General features: G+C 37.9%; 1 protein-coding gene across 1 annotated transcript in view; it reads left to right on the top strand.

Moving 5' to 3' along the window:
• The window catches only part of Sesn (Sestrin), a 193,984-nt gene that overhangs the window by 72,835 nt on the left and 99,290 nt on the right, over positions 1-21,859 (top strand). Inside the window, exon 6 of the mRNA XM_076800361.1 lies at positions 1,940-1,969. Coding sequence (XP_076656476.1) covers positions 1,940-1,969 — 30 coding nt within the window. The remainder of the gene's footprint in view (positions 1-1,939; positions 1,970-21,859) is intronic.

The raw sequence follows: 21,859 nt of genomic DNA, 5'->3' as shown, positions 1-21,859 counted from the left end.
ATAAGAATTTGGTCGATATTTCTTTTTTAGATTTTTTTGCAGATATTCTTGTAGAGCATGAAAAGACGATTCCAACGAGTACCATGAACGTACCATTACGATCATTCTATCTCGCGATATTCGTATCTGAAGGAAACAGACCTGACTCAGATCCTACCTTTTAGACACGAATATCTTGAGGTCGAATGATCGTAATGATATCGCCATTATACTCGTTGAACTCGTCTTTTTATGCTCTACAAGAATATTGAAGAAAATATATAGGGTATCGTGTAACAATTCAAAAAAATTAAATTTTGCATCGGATAATTTAAAGAACATTTACGCTATCAGACATAAACACATTTCGAGACTAAATGACTGTGACGATTATTGCAGTCATTGGATTGGCCTCTTTAAGCTGTACAAGAATTTCGAAGAAGAAATATCCAGATGATGTTTTTTCTGTCTCCTAGTTGTAAATCGTGGAAATCCATAGGAATGATCGACTTAAATGTCAGGATACATCATCGCGGAGACATTGATCGCAGCTATCGTATTCTTTCGCTTGCGTTCAGGTTTCCGGTTCACCTCGAACCAGATTTTCTTCTCAACAGAACGCATGATTCACCTCGATATGGAAATAACTGCGTTAAATAATATTTAGTAGTCAGCAGTGTCACACGAGAACACGGACAAGATGACATTACGCAGATTGAAACGAGATCGCCGTCGACTTTTCTCGAAATCTACTTCACACCATGAACACGTATCGCAAAATAATTTATCTTCGTCTTCATGGTAGCATTGAAGCACGTGAAATCATTAGAAGGAGGAAGATTACAAAAAAATTAATTTTTTAAAGAGATTACGAAGTCGTCGGTGTATTTTCAAACACAAGATTTTCTTCTATACTCTTATCGAGCATAAAAAGACGAATCCAACGACTATAATAAACATACTGTTACGATCACTCAATCTCGAGATATTCTGTCTGAAAGTAAGCTACTTGATCCGTAGCCTAACCACACCTTACCTTTCAAGCAGAATATCTCGAGATTGAATGATCGCAATGATACGTTTATGGTACTCGTTGAACTCGTCTTTTCGCGCTTTACAAGAATATCTAAGAGAATATATAGGGTGTCGTATAAGAAAAAGATTAAATATTCACGGTATATTTAAAAAATTCCTAAGGGTTGTCCTGTATTTGAATGCTCGTGCAACCAAATAATTTTTGTACCAGCATATAAAAATAACCAGAATGTATAGGTGAGTTTTCGAGTTAATTTTGAATCTCAAAGAGGACTCCTTTGATTTTTCGATGCAGTGTCGCTCGATACGAAGCACGTACGACGATAATGAAGGTTAATTAGACGGGTTGACGCATCGAGCGTGAAATTATTACCAGCAGGCTATCCGTAGTCACCGTGCGGAATATATTTAGCGACCGGGGGTTGATTGCTATAAATTGGCTTCAATTTCCTTCAATTTGTAAGGAAGTAAAAAATTCATGTACTGTGGGCGTCATCTGCCGACTAGCCGGACTCCGGTAAAGTAGATTTCTATTTAGTTACCGATCCAGCGAAATCATTTCATTTCTTGTTCGCAATAGTCCCGAACATGTTCGCAGATGGCGTGATCCTCTTTCGCGCCGGATTGCGTTGGATCGTGATAAATTGTGATGGATCGTGCTCTGTAATTACTCCTGTTTTTACCCGAATTAGTGGTACAATTAATTATTAATATAATAATTTCTAAACTTAGGTTACTTTGCAATATATTGATAATGTTATGGTATATCGTTATGCTCATTTCAATATTGATTTTTCGGTAATAAAATGAGGTATACAAAGTTGTCCTGATTTCTTATGGCGGCCATTAGAATTTGGTGGCCGATCCTATATTATTTATTTGTAATTATGCATAATATATCACGTTTTGGTTATTTTTGTTGCAGCTACCGGATCTGAATAACCTCGATGAAAAGGTGAGTCCTGTTCAGGATCATTCATAGCTAAAATAATCGCATGATCGCCGTGGGTAAGTGCTATAATTGCAGTTGCTTCATGCAAGGCTCGTGTGGTTGCCACTTATTTTTCTGAAGAGCTAAAGATGTTGCAGAATTTAATCTTAAACTCGTACAGTCCTAATACTTATTCAGTAATTGACATAAACAAATAAAAATAGAAAGAGTAAGAGTATGGAGCTTGTATACTATATTGTGATTCGCATATTACACTGTATTATGACTTGCAATGTGTGAATATCACATTGTTATGCTTTGTTATTGATTCTTGTTATTTCACTTATATTTAACGAGTAAATATTATTATTGTTGGTTATGTTAGTTATATCAGAAAAGTAGGTTGGGAACTTTTCGAACATTTATGTAAATACATTATTTTCAAGCGGCTCCGGGCAATTTTGAAATAACAAATAACATGTTATTTTATTTTATAATTACTTCCATGCCTGTAAAGAATTTCAGATGTTATTTCATTTTATCATTGCACGCCTGTGATCACCTTTAAAATAACATTATTTTAAATATTATTTTAAGTCAGATTTTCAAAGTTTTATTAGGTCACCGTCCGATTTCGACCAATTTCCGGCCATGACCGTAACCGATAAAGTTTCGGTATAGTTTCGACGATAACTATTACACGACGACCGTGCCCGCGGTCTTCAAGCACTCAGACACAAAATTTCACGGCAGCTTAGAAATTCTAAGCAGAATCTGAGGAGATACGTGCTTCGAATCGCAGATGAGGTGTTCGTTTACGGTGCCGTGGGTAGATTAAGCATCTCGAAGAGGGGATAGGTTATGTAATCCCGACGAAAAAGGTTGCAGGCGAAACCAATAAGAAGGTTTCAAGAGCCTCGTCAGACGTCGTTGTTGATGCGAGTAAACAGTTTCAAAACTTATCCCTGCTCGACTAACATGAAACGCTTCGCGCATGTCCCAGAATTTGTTTCTCGGATTATTCCGAAGCTACATTGTGGAGCACAGATGTTTATGGCTCTTGCGAACATGGGGCGCACTGGTCCTCTTATCGGTGATCGAACACGGTGACCTTGAAGTCACATTTCACCCCTCTAAGGATTTAATTAGGGAATTAATTTTTGTTTCTTTAGATAAATAATCGGAATTTTTTAAAACTTGGAAATAGATACTTCCACTGGATAGATCGACTGTAGAATATTTTTTTTATTAAAAAATATCGACATCTGACGTCACAATGTCAATTTTTATGAAACACTGTTTTCAGATGAAAATCTTCTTGTCCAAGAAGATTTTCTAAATTTTATTTTTCTGTAACTGATGACTATCGCGAAGACTATAGAGACATCGGAGGAATCTAAAAGTATTGTTCTACTATTTTCGACTGATTATTAATTTTTTACTAAAATCGCATTTTCGTTCCTCGATATCAAGTTACACAATTTTCATTTTACGCTAAGACCCGCAGTCTAATATTCGAATTAATATTCGAATTTTATACATAAAATATGACACATTTATTGCTATCTTCTGGTAGTTGATGTGACTTTGGAATATTCTTCCTGGCTATCAAAACGATCATGAAACCATCAGCTTCATCGTCTAAGCCTAGAATCCTCATCCCACGAGCAGCTTCAAATGTCCGCGTTTACGAGTGGATAAACTTGCCCAACTGTTCAAAACGTTATAAATACCGGTTCTTGCGAAAGCCATTGAAAACGTCCTTTTATCGTTATTAACACCAATTAAAGTTGTATCCACACCTGCCACGCCTCCGGCTCGTTTATCAACTTTGCCAGCCGCAGCTGTCCGTTCTGTAATTTATTGTAATCGCTCCTTAATGTCGAATTACATTTATTTAAGCGATGTCCTCAAATTGACAATTGCATCGGAGTGGCAGTTAGTTTTCAACGCGGAACAGTGGATTATGTGCTCAGAGTTTTGTCAAATTATTTCCGCAATAATTGGTCGACTGTTCGAAAAGTTAAATGGCGATTCGAACACATGGGCGGAGCCTGATCGCGGAAATAGATCGTTAAGATAATCGCTCGTGGAATTACGCTACTTCAATCCTGGTGACACGTGAGAAAAATGTAGCTTAGCATTGTTATCCTTTTTTTACTGCAATTTTACTGTAGACAATCCTGTCTCGATACATGTGAACACATCCGGACCAAAATGTCACTTGTATTGTGTAGAAACACTATTCTTTGATGTCTTGTTGCTATTGTTGAATATAAAAGATGACACTGATAGACAAAACATGATAGAACTTTTTTGTGTCTAATGATTTTTTCATGAAACTCTTGCCAACATATTCCTGACTCTTTCCCGATTAAAATGATACCCCACACAATGCAATTTGGATCGTATTAACCATTTGTCTTGAATAATGAAGCATTCGGATATCCACGGTTCGGATAACAGAGGTTCCGCTAAATCGTGGATTGCGCGATTAAATACAGTCGAAATCGTATCGTGTTCGGGCTCATTTTAATCAGAAAAATGTCACGAATACGCCGGTAAACGTTTCGCAAAGAAATGTTTAAAAACAACGGAGTTATGTCATTAAATTAGTATTGTCTCACCGAAGCGACCTCTTTATCAGCAACGAAACGAGGCTGTCGGTGAACCATGGCGCGGTTTATCGTCTAGATTTTATTTTTCCCTTTCACCGACACGATTTCCAGAAATCCTCGTGACTAGATTACATTGAAAAACAGTAGATCTTTTCATTCGAATTGGATCTTGCGGACGGGATCGCCGTCACGTCTGCTGACAGACAATTCCGCGAACACTTCTAATTATATGTCGAGAGTTGTCCGCCTATTCCGGGAAAACCTGTATCGGATTTCCCGATGTGAACACGCTCATCGGCCATTGTTCAACACCGTGATACGGGAACATTCCGATCTGCAAGGTGAATGCTCCAGGTGATGCTGAATCCATCGATTTCTAGATGCAATCACCGTTCGATGAATCAAGCTTAAGGTCACGCATTGGAGACGTTGATCTCTCGATCTTCTCGCGATATGACGATCTCTAGCCTTTCCTCTCATTTTGTTCTCTAAAGTTGCAACCAGCAATTTACAAAATCAATAGCCACGAGAACCAATTTTCTTAGTCAAATGCTGTTATGCTATAATGAGTTCAATTAGCACCCCATTTACTGTCTTCAGCTAATTTTATATTTTAATAAACATTTATATCATTGTACGTGTTTGACATTTCTAATTTCTTCACTGGTTCATTATTAAACTATTAAAATGATTTCGCCAGACCAGTTTTGAGAAAAATAATAATTCTACGTCTCCTATACCTATGTTCATTTACCTAGACTCGTTCTGAGCCGCATAATCGCGTTCCCCACATTACGCAATCCTGCTCGCGGAATAATTTCCTTCAATTCTACGACGACATTAGCCATTATCTACTTAACTCGGCCATCGAACCCTTTGTCTCTTACAATCTGTGTCTGCGAGTCTCAATCTCGCGTTTTGTTTCGCTATTTCACACTGCGTTTCCGATATTGCCAACTGATATCGCATGAATAGAGTCACCGGTCTTTCGAAATGCTGTAAAATAAATTTTAATGCCACCTTAATCCCTTGTTTTACGATTTTCTGTTTTGTAACTGCACTCTCATCGAAGCTGACTCATCATTTATTTAAAGAAATCAGAATTCAACGTACATCTAAATTTCTTACATTTCTTTTTGACCAATGCACTGTATTTTACAAGTCTCGAATTATATGCATTTGAAAATTTGGAGGTTGTCGACACTTTTTTCGCAGGACACCCTATATATTTGTTGCGATGTTTTTGTAGAGCTTAAGAAGACGAGTCCAACGAGTACAATGACTATACCGTTCCGATCATTCAATCTCGAGATATTCGTTTTAGGAGTAGGAGTATAAAATTTTGAGTTAGGTTTGTTTCTTCGAAACACGAATATCTCGAGATTGAATGACCGAAACGGTATCGTCATTATACTTATTGGATTCGTCTCTTCATGCTCTACAATAATATGTAAGATTCAATCGTGTCTGGTGAACATTTTTATTGTGTAAAATATCCAAAAGTTTATAAAATATACAACTTTCTAAGTGACCCATATTTTAATTTCTCCACTCACGTGGAAAGCTATGTTTGCTACTTTGTTTCAAAAATCTAAGCAACTAATGTATGCAAAGATAAATGGTATGCAGAAAATAGAATGTCCAAGCTATTTCTTGAACCCGAAGAAATCGCAACATCGCAAATGTTTCAAACTCGGTTTCTATTTCAGCCTGGCTGCATAATTTACGGCAGGTTACGCGCGAGCGTGGTTCGATATTGTTGCCGCGAAATTTTGGAATGAATTTCGTCATCTTTTATAAATTTTCCCGGGCTCAACGACCGGCCCGTGAGAGCATGCTCTGCCAAAAACCATTAACCCGAATTCTGGGAAGCTTGTTGCAACTCGGAAATTCGCGAATGTCGCGCGTAGTCATACGCGCACGATCCTCGATCGGACAGTGAACGATCGACGACCTCGTTTCCATCGAAATGCTGTTCGCACCTGCGGTTCCGAAAGTTCGGAAGACAATGCTGTTGTTAACGAGCGCATCCATTGGATACGCGTTGTACTACGGGCTCTCAAGGTCACTGGTATTCTTTAAAATTAAATGTGTTTCTTCGATATTGCAGAGCATGAAAAAACTCGTCTAAAGAGTACCGTGAACATGCCATTACTGTCATTGAACCCCAAGATATTCATGTTTGATGCTTTAATTAAAAATTTAATAGGAATATTTTATATTTTTCTTTAATATTCTTGTAGAGCATGAAAAGACCAATTCAACGAGTACCATGACCATACCATTAAGATTATTCGATCTCAAGATATTAGTGTTTGATGTTTTAGTTAAAAATTTAATATGAACAATATATTTTTCTTCAATATTCTTGTAAATCATGAAAGGACGATTCCAACGAGTACCATGAACATATGATTACGATCATTCGATCTCGAGATATTCGTGGTTGGTGCTTTAATTAAAAATTTAGTAGAAACATATTTTTCTTCGATATTCTCAAAGAGCATGAAAAGACGAGTTCAACGAGTACACGGACCATATAAAATCATTAAAATCATTCGCTCTCGAGATATTCGTGTTTCAAAGGTAGGATTTGACATAGGTTTGTTTCCTTCAGACACGAATATCTCCGGATTGAATGATCGTAATGGTACGTTCATGGTACTCGTTGGAATCGTCTTTTCACGCTCTACAAGAATATCGAAGAAAAAACACGAGATTATGTACGATGTTAGTCGAAGTTTCCACCTTTTCACGAAATGCTTGAGCTGAACAAGTTAGTGTCTAGTCCACGACCAATGCCGAAGCGTGAGGGCAAGTTTGAATGAAGATTGACGACTTGTTGAAGGTGATTCTCGACGATGCAGGGCGAAATGGGTCGGGAAAAATCGCGGGATAATTCAGCAACAGGCGGGAACGACACGAAGTTAACACGTTCTTGCGTAACAACTGGTTCCCGGGCCCTGGGATCCGAGTCTGTCCCGCGGAATAGTCGTTGTTTGCATACAAGCTCTCTTATGCATAACCGGCTAGGCTGCGAGGCACGGCGTGCAGAAACCGGCACCGTAGGTGTCTTTAGAGGTTAAGAAAATATCTGTGTCACCCGCAGCGATCGGTCGACCGGTTGCCAGATACTCGTTGTAAACAGGATGGAATTTTCATGCATATTCAAGCGGCGGAGCCTGCACGAGAGCATCGAGGTCGTGTGTCTTACCAACGAGCGAGCGAAAGAGCGAACTATAGCGCAGCGTAGCCAAGGTCCGAGAGAGTAAAAGCGGCTTTTCGGTGAAAGTAAACGATCCTCGTATGCGCGAGCATATGTACGCGGCTAGTCACGGTCGTTTCGGTTAATGACACCCTGAAGAAGCGCTAATACGGTTAACGGCGGACCATCTATCGCTTTTACCTTGCTAAATCATGCTTGGAAAATTAGGGGATGAGGTTCCGGTCGAATCTTTCGCTATGACTAGCCTGCGAATTTTACGCGTTATTATTAAAACGATCGAAAAAATGGAAACAATTTTCTATGCAACTTTGTGCAATTTTTATTTTGCATAAAAATCCGCTGTTCTGAAATCTTTATTTTTCCTTTTATTGGACCATCTTTTAGAGTAGTTGTGGATTCAATAATTGCTCGATGGATCCTATAATTGTCCTTCTCCTGTTTTCGCAACGGGTTTCGTCTTGTTTTTCAAAAGTTTGTCTTTGGTCTTCCCGAAAAATCACGCGATACTCTTTCGCACATTGTATGCAAATTCGCGAGCCTTCGCACGGTGTCTCGTGAATCGCCAATTGAAGGCCTTCGTGCAAAAACCAGGCAAGTCCATTTTTCAGGATAATTATACTTGCTGAAGATCTGCATGTTTTCAGACATTGTCGACTGAAGTGGGAACTAAACGCATCTTCGATTACGCTTGCGATCGGATGATTGACACAAACAGAGATTCGCACGCGTGTTCTAGCCCTGTGCCGATATATCGATGCGTCGAGCGGATGAATGTATTTGTGCACGCACACATGGGTCCATATACGGCTGGTCTTGGTGAGCAACAGTGGTTGCTAAATCACGATTGCTATTAATAAATTCCGATTGGAAAACCATTTGCGTAATGAAAGTGTGGAACCATAGCGAATCTTTGGCGAACCCTTGTCTCGCGAAATTCTCTCGCAGGTTTAGCGTATTGCGCGGATTTATGATAAAAATGATTAGGCAAAGTGCCGAGCTATGGTTTATTAAAACTATCACACTGCGAAGAACATTTTCATTTAACGTGTGCTTCTTACAATTGACTTTGAAAATCTATGACAAAAATGGGTGGACATAGTATTAAACAGTTATTTACAATTTTGTAAAACTACTGAAGAGAAGAATTCCTTTTTTTATTTGGTTCCAGTGTTTTGAAATCTACATAAACAATTTTTATTTTAAAATCCACAGCCTGGTAATTATGACCAAAAAAGATACAATCTTGCTCAAGGTGAGTAGTAAAAATGAAGATCGGAAAAGATTTAAAAAGAACCTCGAATTGTTCGTGTGGAGTCACTGGAGTGGTCATAATTTGTTTACGGACGATGTTCAAGAATGCCTCAAGGTCAGGCGAAGAATTATCGCCTGGAAAATCGGCGTGGATCACATACATAAATCACTCGAGAGAACAGATATCACCTAATGCGATTATTTAACAGTAATTAGTCTGTTGGCGAGCGCATAATTAGCCATTGTGAAAAATTACAATAAGCTAGTTGTTAAAATGCTGTGAACCAAACTTATAATTAGACTGCAATTTTTATGCGAGGGAAAGATATTCTGTCACAATTTTAGCACATGAGAGTTAAATATAAATTTACTTTCCATCTTGATAATTTTAATAGGTTGAAAATAATGTAATAGTATTTTCAGATTTTAATGATTTATTTATTTTTGTAATGAATGAATTGCATTTTGTAATTCTAGATTTTAATCTGCGGTCTATTCATAGTACAGAGATGATCTCTGTCATTTTTAGCTATCATTATACAACCAAAACAAAAGAAAATAATCTATTCATTCGTTCCTATCGTTTTGTATCTATGCACTTTCATGACTATAATAATAAATCTGAAATGTTTGAATAGAAGAATGTTTTGAAACATGCAATGCTCTAACTTAACATTAGTATGTATACTTCCATTTTGAAAAAGGTGTTTGTCTTATCATTAAAATTTCTGTTTTTGAACATCTTCCATTTAATTAATCAATTCGATGGGAATTAAAAATTTAGCAGAGAATTACCAGAAAATTACTAGAAAATTCAGGGACCACTACGGTCATCAAGTTCCCCAGGCAACCCTCCTCGATCAGTATAGTCGAGTCAACACGATTGAATTAAACGGCTAAAAATATCCACTGAATGGCCGCCGTTGCGGGTGATATCGTGAATAATAATTGATAACGTGCTCGTCGAGGCATGATCTACGGTATCGATGTAGTACGCGAGCTGCTTTTCCTAATTTTCAATATTTCAAGACTGCATGTCGCAAAAATGCTGCATACAAATTCTATTAAATCGGCCCTCGCATCAATAATTTTTATTTTTAAGTTCGCTGAAACAAAATCATTCGTTATGTAGTAATGTAATGCATATCGATACATTTTTCTCTTTTTATTAAAAAATAAATTGTAGCCACATAGAAAGTTTTTTCTTCCATTAATAATCTTAATAAGTTAGCAATAACATATTGGCATTCTCGAGTCCTTTTAATCGTCCAACTAGTTTAAATTGCACCAGTTTATTTTTGTCGTAAATTCATAAAACCCGCAGTCCAGTAATTTATAATTTTCCATCGATGCAACTTTCTAATTTCACCGATAATAAAATATAAAATTTGAAACCTGTCATTTAACCAGTATATTTAGTATCAGCTTCTCAGTTTCTGTTTTATAGAATAAATTGCTTCGATTTTACGTTGTTTTTGGAACAATAGGATAGAAGATTGTCCAATTACAATATTGTTAACACGTTCTTAGAAATCACGTTGTTCTTCAACACCATCTTGAACACACGAAAGAGCATGTTTATCGTTCCCAAACTACCGTCAGCGTTCGTCCGTGCAATTGATTTGTTTACAACCGTTAAAAACCCGTGTGTGCGTGGTTAAAAAACCGCGTGTCCGTGGCCAGTTCGCGATAAATATAGCAAATTGCTCGGTGGACTCTCGGAAAACTGACCTCGGACTAGCTAACAGTAAAACGGGAAACGCCATGCGGGTTTGCTCGTGGCAGCGCTCGGCGAACGTAATTAAACAAACATTGAACGCAATATACATACGTTCGCGTTTATGCGGGACACTTGCGCCCAATGAACCACTTCTGCGTCGCTCTTATCGGCTCGGATCTTTGCATCAGCTCGAGGGAACAATCGTTTCATTGTGGCCACGTGTTGGCAATCGAGGGAAGTGTAGCGACGATGGCACTGGGAAATCAACGGGGGAACGAAGGGATAGAGGGGAACCGAAAGAATCAAGAAAAAGGGAGAAAAAGCAAGAGAAACAGAGAGGGGCGAGAAGCTGAAGAGCTGAGGAGCTGGGAAGAAGGAAAAATAAGAGGCGAAGGAACGTTCGGTCAAGAGAAAGAAGAAGAAGAGAGGTCGAACGAGCAGAAGCTGAGAAGAAGGGAGAAAAGGATAACTGGAAAGTATAGTGGTATAAGGTGTCTAGAATAATGAATATACTGTAGCAGAACATACAATATAGTGCAAAGAATATACTATAGCAAAAATACAATATAATGGAAAGAATCTACTATAGCATACAATATAATATAGTCTGAAGTACATACTATAACATAAAATATAATATAGTACAAAGCATATACTCTAGTATGAAATACATTATGGTATGAAGAGCATACTATAGCATAAAATATAATGTAGTACAAAGAATATACTCTAGTATAAAATATAATGTAGTGAGAAGAATATACTATAGCATAAAATATAATATAGTATGAAGAGTATACTATAGCATAAAATGTAATGTAGTATGAAGAATTATAGCGTAAAGAATAGTAACTAGGTTTTTGAGGAAAATGGGCGACGTAGAAGTGTGTCGTTCAGTATACCCCGGAGTTGCAGAAATTGGCAGAGCAGGATTATGACACGGTGTGCACATCTGGAACGATATTCGATCGCCTAACGTCCAGATTACTCGCACCGATATACTGTGACGAGTGCACTCGCAGCTGGTACACCGGCGAGATGCTAATGAAAGCGATCGGATCGGTCCACGAACGTTCAGTATACTGCACACAAATCCACACAGACGCAGTATAGACTGTGTCCGTCGCGTAGAAGTGCGTGGCAATTAGTTGCGGTCGTACTCAGATTGAAATTACCGGGTCGTTGCGGTTGCAGGCCATAAAGATTGTTCCCGTTACGACGCCGGTTTCTTGGATATATTATAATATAATCGACAGCCGCTCGCGAACCGATCCGATTTTTCTGCGTTCTGTACTAGAAAATCGAAAGTCCACGCTGTTTAAAAAAATAGCAGAGTATATTCTTTGTATTACATTATATACTATATTATATTGTATGCTATAGTAGATTCTTCTGATTATATTATATTTTATACTATAGTATATTCTTCATACTATAATGTATTTCATACTAGAGTATATCCTTTGTACTACACTCTATTTTATGCTATAGTATGTACTTCAGAGTACATTATATTGTATGCTATAGTAGATTCTTCCCATTATATTGTATTTTTTACTATAGTATATTCTTCATACTATCATGTATTTCATACTAGAGCATATTCTTGGTTCTACATTATATTTTATACTATAGTATATTCTTCATACTATAATGTATTTCATACTAGAGTATATCCTTTGTACTACACTCTATTTTATGCTATAGTATGTACTTCAGAGTACATTATATTGTATGCTATAGTAGATTCTTCCCATTATATTGTATTTTTTACTATATTATATTCTTCATACTATCATGTATTTCATACTAGAGCATATTCTTGGTTCTACATTATATTTTATACTATAGTATATTCTTCATACTATAATGTATTTCATACTAGAGTATATCCTTTGTACTACACTCTATTTTATGCTATAGTATGTACTTCAGAGTACATTATATTGTATGCTATAGTAGATTCTTCCCATTATATTGTATTTTTTACTATAGTATATTCTTCATACTATCATGTATTTCATACTAGAGCATATTCTTGGTTCTACATTATATTTTATGTTCTAGTATATTCTTCGTACTATAGTGTATTTCATACTAAAGCATATTCTTGGTTCTACATTATATTTTATGCTATAGTATGCTCTTCATACTATAGTGTATTTCGTACTAGAGCATATTCTTTGTACTATATTGTATTTTTCGCTTTAAAAACAGGCGCCTGTGAACAATGGTAAATCGTCGATCTTAAAATTTGGATAATTTTGTTAAAAAATCTAGTACCATAATAAATTTGATCTGGTTTTATCGAACTTGAAAATCAACTTTTATTTATTAAGCAAATTTTATGAAAATCTACAAGATGCTAAAAACGTTGTTTCGATTTTGTGTGAGTTTGTTCGGTCAGTCGATAGATCCGATGGCAAAAATTATAGAGGTTAGAGTGCCGGAGGATTCTATAGTGTTTATTAAATCCTTGCTCAGGAATGTTCTGCGCGGCTTTTCTCCTTTTTCTAGTTTTGACTCGCTACTGCCAATGAATTATCGGCCGTAATTTATTCCGTCGTTCGCTCGAACACGTTTCTTGACTCGGTCTATTTATATCGTAAGTAAAGTAGCCTGCCGACTTTGAGACACGACAGACATATTGCCGATGCGGTTTTACGGGACTATCAATAACCCTAATGGTCGTTCCGTTGTTCTGAAACGAGTTGGATTAAATCCCGATGTTATTCTCTTTCACAAACGCGGGAACAACTTGAACACTACATACCAGATTCTTGACAAATTGCCTGCATTTGAAAAATCGATAATTTCGTGAAAAATGATCGTACGACAAAAAACTGGGGCTCATTTTAAAGCTACAAGCATCTAGTTTTGCCATACATCATTCATTTTATTCTGAGCGGGCGAGCGACTGAAGACCCATTTTTCCCAAAAAATGCTGCACATTCAAACGTCTATGGAACCTTCGAAACATTTTTCTCGCGACTGAAACCGCCGTGGATGTAAAGATCGAAGCTTCCTCTTTACAACGACGCCTTCAAAATTGATGTACGATTTTTTTTAGTCGTTTCATCGATTTTTGAAGGAGAGGTGTGCCGCCAACTTGACTCGATTCTTGGTCCCTTTTTTTTTGTTCCATGAAACAGTGGAAAAAATCGTACAGCAATTTTTGCGAAGTCGTTGTGAAGAGGAGGCTTCAATCTTCAAATCTGTGAAGGACCCATTTGCGAAAAGAATTTTTTAATGTTTCCACAGAGGTTTCAATTTGTAGAATTTTTTAGGAAATCAGGTCTTCGATTTTCCAGTTGTTACATTATGTAAAAATATCTTGGCGGAAAATGAACAATGGCGAGCGAAAGTAGAATCTTCAAGCTTTAAGATGAGCCCGAGTTTGTGATTATATTATTTTTATTGACAAAATTATCACAGTTTAAATGTCGAAGGTTTTTCGAGAAGTAGAAATGTTTCAATCCACTTTTGGATCCATCACAAAGTGCATTGAATGTCGTAGAAAATGTTGGTTGTTGACGTAAGGGTTGAATAAATTGGTTTCGTTGAATAAATCAATTGGTTTAGTTGAATAAATCGCTGGGTGGAAGCTCGAAGTCTTAATTAAATTGCTATGTTTTTATGGAATTTTTGAGGTCGCTAGGTTAGCGATGACGTAAAGTGTTGTTCTACCTTCTCCTTCGTCCGATTTCGAGGTCACGTTCCCTTGGCGGCACGTGTTTCGTGTTCATGTTTGCGAAGAGTGGCGCCAAACTGTTGGTAGGGCCGTCCATGTCTATCTGGCATAGTCGTCTAGACGTGTATTCGTGCGATTTGTATGTATAGTACTGTGTTCGCACGCCTAGAAAAATAAACAGTCAGTATAAACGAGCGAGGAACTTCTAATAGCCGGTTTTGAGGATCGTTGACCTTTCCATATTCAAAAACCTCCATACTTTAAAAAATAAGTTCGCATAATAGACGAATGAAAAAATGGGGAACAAGAAAATAGGTTTTTCGAAAATTGCTACTGTCCGTTAACAGAAAGTCAGTAGAATCAGTAGATGAAATGCAAAACAGTAAAAAATTTCAAAGAATTTAAGAATACTTCTACTGTTTTCAACTCTTTTCATTTAACTTAAAATAATTTCTAATAAATTTTATTGGTGAGTGAAATCTTAATTTTTAATAATTTTGGGTTGGTGTTAGCTCCTGCGCCTTGCAATCGACAGAGGCAATTTTTACTTTGCATAAACATCCGCGATAATATACTGTAATTAATTTGAGTTGCGTATAATAACTTCTTTCTATGTGTATGAAATTTTTTCATATGTCTAGAACTTTTTTTCTGTACTATTATTCTCCAGTAGTCAACGAGTAAATTAATTCCTATCAAGAACACGTAGGTTTCAATTTCGTCTCATTTTTCACTATGCCACGTTTTTGCAGCGACGCGGAGCATAAAAATGAACGGAACCGACTGCGAAATGCAAAAAAGAGGTCTAAAGTATCGAACTCGGCTTCGACAATTTTAAAATTGTAATCGCCTTATATAATTCACCTGTGTTCCAAAGAAGAACATCAGCAGACTCGAGACGAAGCAAAAACATACTTGCGAGCACATTATCATTACATCGAGCGAATACTGTTTCAGTAGTTTGCCGTTGCCTTCGATACTTGTGGAACCTCGTTTGTTGCGATCTCGTTCGATGCATACCCGCAGCCCCCCACCACGAGTTCCAGGTTCCGGAATCACCTCCAGGTTCACTGCGAATCACTGTGATTGGTTACCCTCTCCCACCACGATTTTCGCACGCATTTTCGTGCGGTCCCTATTCGTGCAACGATCGAGGTTCTACTGTAGTTAGTCTTCCCAAAATTCAAGAAATTTCCCACTTGATTTCCACGTACTCCATGATGCGCTGTCTTTGTTTTTCACTGTTGCACACGCGAATTAATTCGAATTGCATAATGAGAAACGGGGAGAACAGTGTGATTGATAAAACTGTGTACCATGAACGCCGTTCGCTATAGAAATTTTGTGGGCAGTATTTTGTGTTTTTAATACTCTATTTAGTGCAGTGTGTATTTTTTGAAAAATGTACTCCCTTTAATATTCTGTTTAATGCAAAATATATATTTTTTTAGAAATGCATTCCTTTTAATGTTCAATTTAATGCAAAATATACTTCTCTTTTTAGAAATGTATCCATGTTAATATTCTATTTAATGCAATATGTATTTTTCTAGAAATGTATTCATTTTAATATTCTACTTGATTCAAAATATATATTTTTTTAGAAATGTATTCCTTTTAATATTCTATTTGATGCAATGTGTATTTTTTTGAGAAATGCGGTATTTTAAATATCCTATTTAATGCAAAATATATTTTTTTTTTTAGAAACGTAATCCTTTCAATATTATATTTAATGCATGGTATATCTCTTGAGAGATTCTTATTAATGATAGGTCTGTTTAATACTGTGATACAAAGATACGATTAAAATTTGCAAAATATCGTAGACTATTTGAACGTAATTTTGTTGTTCGAATTTTCAGTCGCTGTGCAGCTTGTACTTTGACGAATTAGTTCTCAATATTGAAAATGCACATAAAATGATGAAATGTTTTTGTATATGACAGTAAGCAACGTCATCGATATTCTAATGAAAAGTCAAAGAGACACCGTCTGTTGAACTTTGAAAAAAGTGTGACCGCTATATTTTTTCACGGATCTTGACCTATGTCTTGACGCAACAAATTCATAATACTTGCAAAAGTGTCCCGCTTCTTTTTTAAAAAGCCACCAATGATTTACGGCTGGATTATCCGTGTTTATTTATGGACAGTGTGCAAAAACTTGCGAATAAAATAAACAGTTCAATCATGTCCATATTTCCAAGGTCCCACAGCAGTTTCAAAAATTCAGAGACCCACGGTGGATCCAAGAAGTATTTGAATTTCCCATTTTCGAGAATTTGTCGAAATTTGAACTGTGATAATTTCGTTAAAAAAGAATCGTACAGCAATACATCTGGACTCACTTTGAAGCTCGAAACCTCTGCTTTTGCTATGCATCATTTATTTTCGTCCAAGATATTTTTGCATGACACAGCGACTGGGAAACTGAAGATACTTTTTCAATAAAAAAAAAATATTAAAAATTGAAACGTCTGTGAAAATATTGAAAAATTTTTCTCGCGATTGAAATAACCATAGATTTAAAGATTAAACCTTCCCCTTAAAAGCAAGTAAATTCTGGTTTTTCATTAAGGTGGCAATGACTTCGGTCATTAGGCACACGTACAATTAATTGGGGAAATTAATCGGGGAAATTCAGTTATACTTAGCGGATTTTACGCGTTTGTGATAAAAATCAGCAGATAAAATGCGAAGCATGCATTTAAAGTATTTGAAAATGCTGTTTCGAGATAAATGTCCATGCAGCCCGCGCGTCGTGTAATTGACGGAGACAATTTTTCTTTCGCATGAAAATTCGCCGTGTGGTTATAAATAACCGAGTGCGATCTTTCGCGTAGGTTATCGCGCAATAATTAACCGGTCGAGATAAAAATAGTGTCCGAAAGAAAAAGAGAAAACGAGCGAAGGGGACAATAGTCTTGCACAGCCGAGCGCGAGCATGGTTTTCGCGGCGCGCATACTTTCCGAATGAAAAGTGCGATGTGTGTACGCGTCGCGAGCGTTAAATATTCATCGATATGATAATTCCAAGGCAGACATCAACGCCCGTGCCATTTCCATCTCGAGTCCAGCCAGTCGAAGCAACGTTTTTCGCCTATTCTTTCCATTTGTCTTTTTTCCACGGCGAACCTCGTTTCCGTCTTCGACGATTCCCCGTTTGTTTACGCGGCTAATCGCGCCGCGGCGTTTCTCAGTTATGGCACCGCACAACCCACCCACGCATTCATCTTGCGCTCTTGTGTATCTCTTTTCCGCTCTCTTTTCCCGATCTTCGTTTGCTCTCTTTTCCCCGTCCACGCGTTCACCCTTTGAACCCCGGCTCTGTCTGATCGCTATAATTAGCGTCGCGAGGACGATTAATAAGAGCAATCGAAAGAAACCATCGGGAGGTTATTAACACGTTGATTGTTGCGTTCCTTCTTTCGTTCGGCGCCGTCGTTGCACCTCTCTTTACTGCGCCATTTTCACGGAACAACGCGACCTCGTAGATTACTCGCATTTGCGTCTTCAATAAATTCCTGCTTAGAGGATTCGTCTCCCAACACTATGATATTCACGTGGGCTATCAAGAACGCTTTTCTGAACAACCCTCAACAGGTTTTACCTATCGCTCACTGTTCGTTAAAAAGTTATTAATTTCTTTCTTTATAATAACGAGTCAATCCTCCGATGAAGAATTTAAACATGTGTTCCATTAAAAAATTGCTAATCAAAGGAGCCGTCTGCAAACACTATGACCTTCATATATCTTGTCAAGGACACTTTCCTGAACAACTCCAAAAAGGTTCTAATCCTGGCTCGTTGTTCGCTAAAAAGTTATTAATTTCTTTCTTTATAATTACCAGTCAGTCCCCCGATGAAGAATTTAAACATGTGTTCCATTAAAAAATTGCTAATCAAAGGAGCCGTCTGCAAACACTATGACCTTTATATATCTTGTCAAGGACACTTTCCTGAACAACTCCAAAAAGGTTCTAATCCTGGCTCGTTGTTCGCTAAAAAGTTATTAATTTCTTTCTTTATAATTACCAGTCAGTCCCCCGATGAAGAATTTAAACATGTGTTCCATTAAAAAATTGCTAATCAAAGGAGCCGTCTGCAAACACTATGACCTTCATATATCTTGTCAAGGACACTTTCCTGAACAACTCCAAAAAGGTTCTAATCCTGGCTCGTTGTTCGCTAAAAAGTTATTAATTTCTTTCTTTATAATAACGAGTCAATCCTCCGATGAAGAATTTAAACATGTGTTCCATTAAAAAATTGCTAATCAAAGGAGCCGTCTGCAAACACTATGACCTTCATATATCTTGTCAAGGACACTTTCCTGAACAACTCCAAAAAGGTTCTAATCCTGGCTCGTTGTTCGCTAAAAAGTTATTAATTTCTTTCTTTGTAATTACCAGTCAGTCCCCCGATGAAGAATTTGAACATGTGTTCCATTAAAAAATTGCTAATCAAAGGAGCCGTCTGCAAACACTATGACCTTCATATATCTTGTCAAGGACACTTTCCTGGACAACTCAAAAAAGGTTCTAATCCTGGCTCGTTGTTCGCTAAAAAGTTATTAATTTCTTTCTCTATAATAACGAGTCAGTCTCGCGATGAAGAATTTAAATATGTGTTCCATTAAAAAATTGCTATTCAAAGGAGCCGTCTGCAAACGCTCAGACATTCACATATGATGTCAAGGACATCTTCCTGAACAACCCTAAACAGGTTCTAATCCTGGCTCATTGTTCGTTAAAAAGTTATTAATTATTTTCCATATTATAACGAGTCAGGCTCGTGATGAAAATTTCAAGCATGTGTCCCATTAAAAAATTGCTATTCAAAGGAGCCGTCTTCAAACACTACGACCTTCACATATGTTGTCAAGGACACTTTCTTGAACTACCCTAAAAAGGTTCTACTCGCGGCTCGTTGTCCATTAAGAAGTTATAAAACGGCAAAGTGTAAATGCGCCTTAAACAATTTCATTCTCGTTCGAAACCGCGACTGGCAGTCTTATCTGAATGTTCAGCTTCGAGAAAAATCGCATAACCGAGGGGAAGCCTGATCGTCGAACCCGACTCAATTATATGGTAATTGCGCGAGTCGGCCAGCTACTGTCCCCTGGGAACAACAAAACTATAGTGAACGGCGAAAAAGAATTGATCGGGTGGCGTCGACGGAGAAAGAAAATGATTCAGCCGCGTTCTTTCGAACGATTCTCTGGCAGAAAAAGATGGAATTTCTGTATCTGAAAGGGGGTCGGATAATTTATTAACCGGCGTATTGATAAAGCAGCTACAGTATCCTAACACATACACATGCATAGAGCAAAAGAGAAAAGGAAAAAGGGGGAGAGAGAAAGACTCGATCGTTCGGGTAAGAAAAATTCGATAAGACCGTGCTTATGGTCGCAGAAGGGGGCGCATAATCGTTCGATTGGCCCTCCGCTCTGACTCCAACTGAACTGGCAATCAGTAATTGTGTCAGGCGACCGGCTGCCCTTGTTGACATTGCCCGGTGTCCACCACGCCGGTTATTGAATATTAAGAGTTCATTATTCTCCACTTTCGGCAGAGAAACAACGAACCTAATCTCCTCAGGGGGGACTCTCGCGTAATTGGTCCAAAAAATCCAACTTGACGTAACAGTGATAAAAAGATGCTTTTTACAGTGGTAAACATTTTTTTTATGTATCTTTGCAGAATATTAAACTACTATACTTTTCTCGGAAAAGAATATTAATTCTCCTGCTTCGCATAAGAACTCCCCCCCACCCCCCCACCATCAAAATGTTGAAAACAAGGTGTCAGCCTACAGTTTGATAATTTTAACATTTTTAAGCACATGATCACATTTACGCGCGAATCTTTCAAAATTTTGTGCATAAGACGGATCGCATAATTGCATTGATCTCTGAGCGGCTGGAACGTGGTCGGATATCGCCAATTACTCGTGGCAATCACCGTCACATGTTCGACTGTGTCCCCTATCCGTTATCGGTCGACAAGCTTCTTTTTTCGTTCAGCCAGCCTGCGAAAATGTGTGCACTGTGCGATGCGCAGTCTATGTGTGCAAACAGCTTCAAACCGCGCGCGTACAAAGTTATGGCGACCCCGTCACTGGATGGATTATAGTTCAGTGGCGATACGCTCGGGTCAAACGCCCTATTATCGCTCGTAATGGGAGTAACTATACTTGGGGACGCTTGTGTCTTTCACTCGAGATAGATCCGATCCTCGTAGATCGCTCGGGGAATCACCTTCGGCGGCGCGTTGATCCATCGACTGCCGATTTTCGCTTCTAGTAAAAATGTCTTTGGATAATGAAAATGTTTGCAAAGGCACTTAACTGTTTCTTTGCGAAGCCTTTGCCGACAGATTCGGGACATTTTTCCGATTAAAAAGAGCCCAAACACGATGCAATTCAAAAAAATTTTTAAATCTCTGAGATAACGATGAATTTTTGCAAAGACACTTCATTATTTTTTTGTGAAGCTTTTGCCATCAGATTCGGGGCGTTCTTCTGATTAAAAAGAGCCCAAACACGATGCAATCAAAAATAATTTAAAAATGTCTAGAATAACAAAGAATTTTTGCAAATACACTTAACTATTTTTTCGTGAAGCTTTCGCCATCAGATTCGGGGCATTTTTCTGATTAAAAAGAGTCCAAACACGATGCGAATTGGATTGTATTTGATTATGCAGAATTCAGAGATCGTCGGTTCGGATAGTAGAGGTTCTACTAAACCGTGGATTAAACAAGCATACGAGATCCGAACTGTATCGTGTCTGGTATCGTTTTAACCGGAAAAAAGTGAGGAATATATCGGTGAAAGTTTCATCAAGAAATCATTCAAAACAAACAAGTTATAACAATTAGAATACTCTGAATGTTCAAGAATCAGAAAATTCTCTCGAATTTTCACGCCTGACTCTCCTTAAATATCGTTTGAACGTATGCAAACATTTTCAAAGCTATAAAAAACACACCGCCGCATTGAAAAAATTCTCAGAGTCGAAAATTCACTTTCTCGTTCTCCGAGACTTTCTTCTGGATTTCTCGAAAACCGAGCCCGATGCGGGGCAACGGCGTTAAAAATAAGAGCGAAGATTTGTTGGACAGTGAAATAAATGCGGGCCCGAGTTTATTCGCGAAATCGCCTCTACTCGTTTGCAGTCTATCGTGCCGTTTCGCGAGCGCGCGTTCTCGGCCTACATACTCCGCAATCGATGATGCCTCGGACAAACAGAATTCCACGCTCGAAATTAACGGAACAACAACATCCACCGGCGACATTTTACGATCGTAAACTACCGCGGCGAGTGCCGCTCGAAAATAGTCGCTGAAAGTCCGCTCCCTCGTACACCGGAGTGTTTATCTTCCGCCGAAATTTCGCATACATCC

The sequence above is a fragment of the Halictus rubicundus genome, chromosome 14 (assembly GCF_050948215.1).
Source record: "Halictus rubicundus isolate RS-2024b chromosome 14, iyHalRubi1_principal, whole genome shotgun sequence".
NCBI lineage: Eukaryota > Metazoa > Arthropoda > Insecta > Hymenoptera > Halictidae > Halictus > Halictus rubicundus.
The sequence above is the reverse complement of the archived record's forward strand: the minus strand, read 5'-3'. Positions and strand labels throughout refer to the sequence as shown.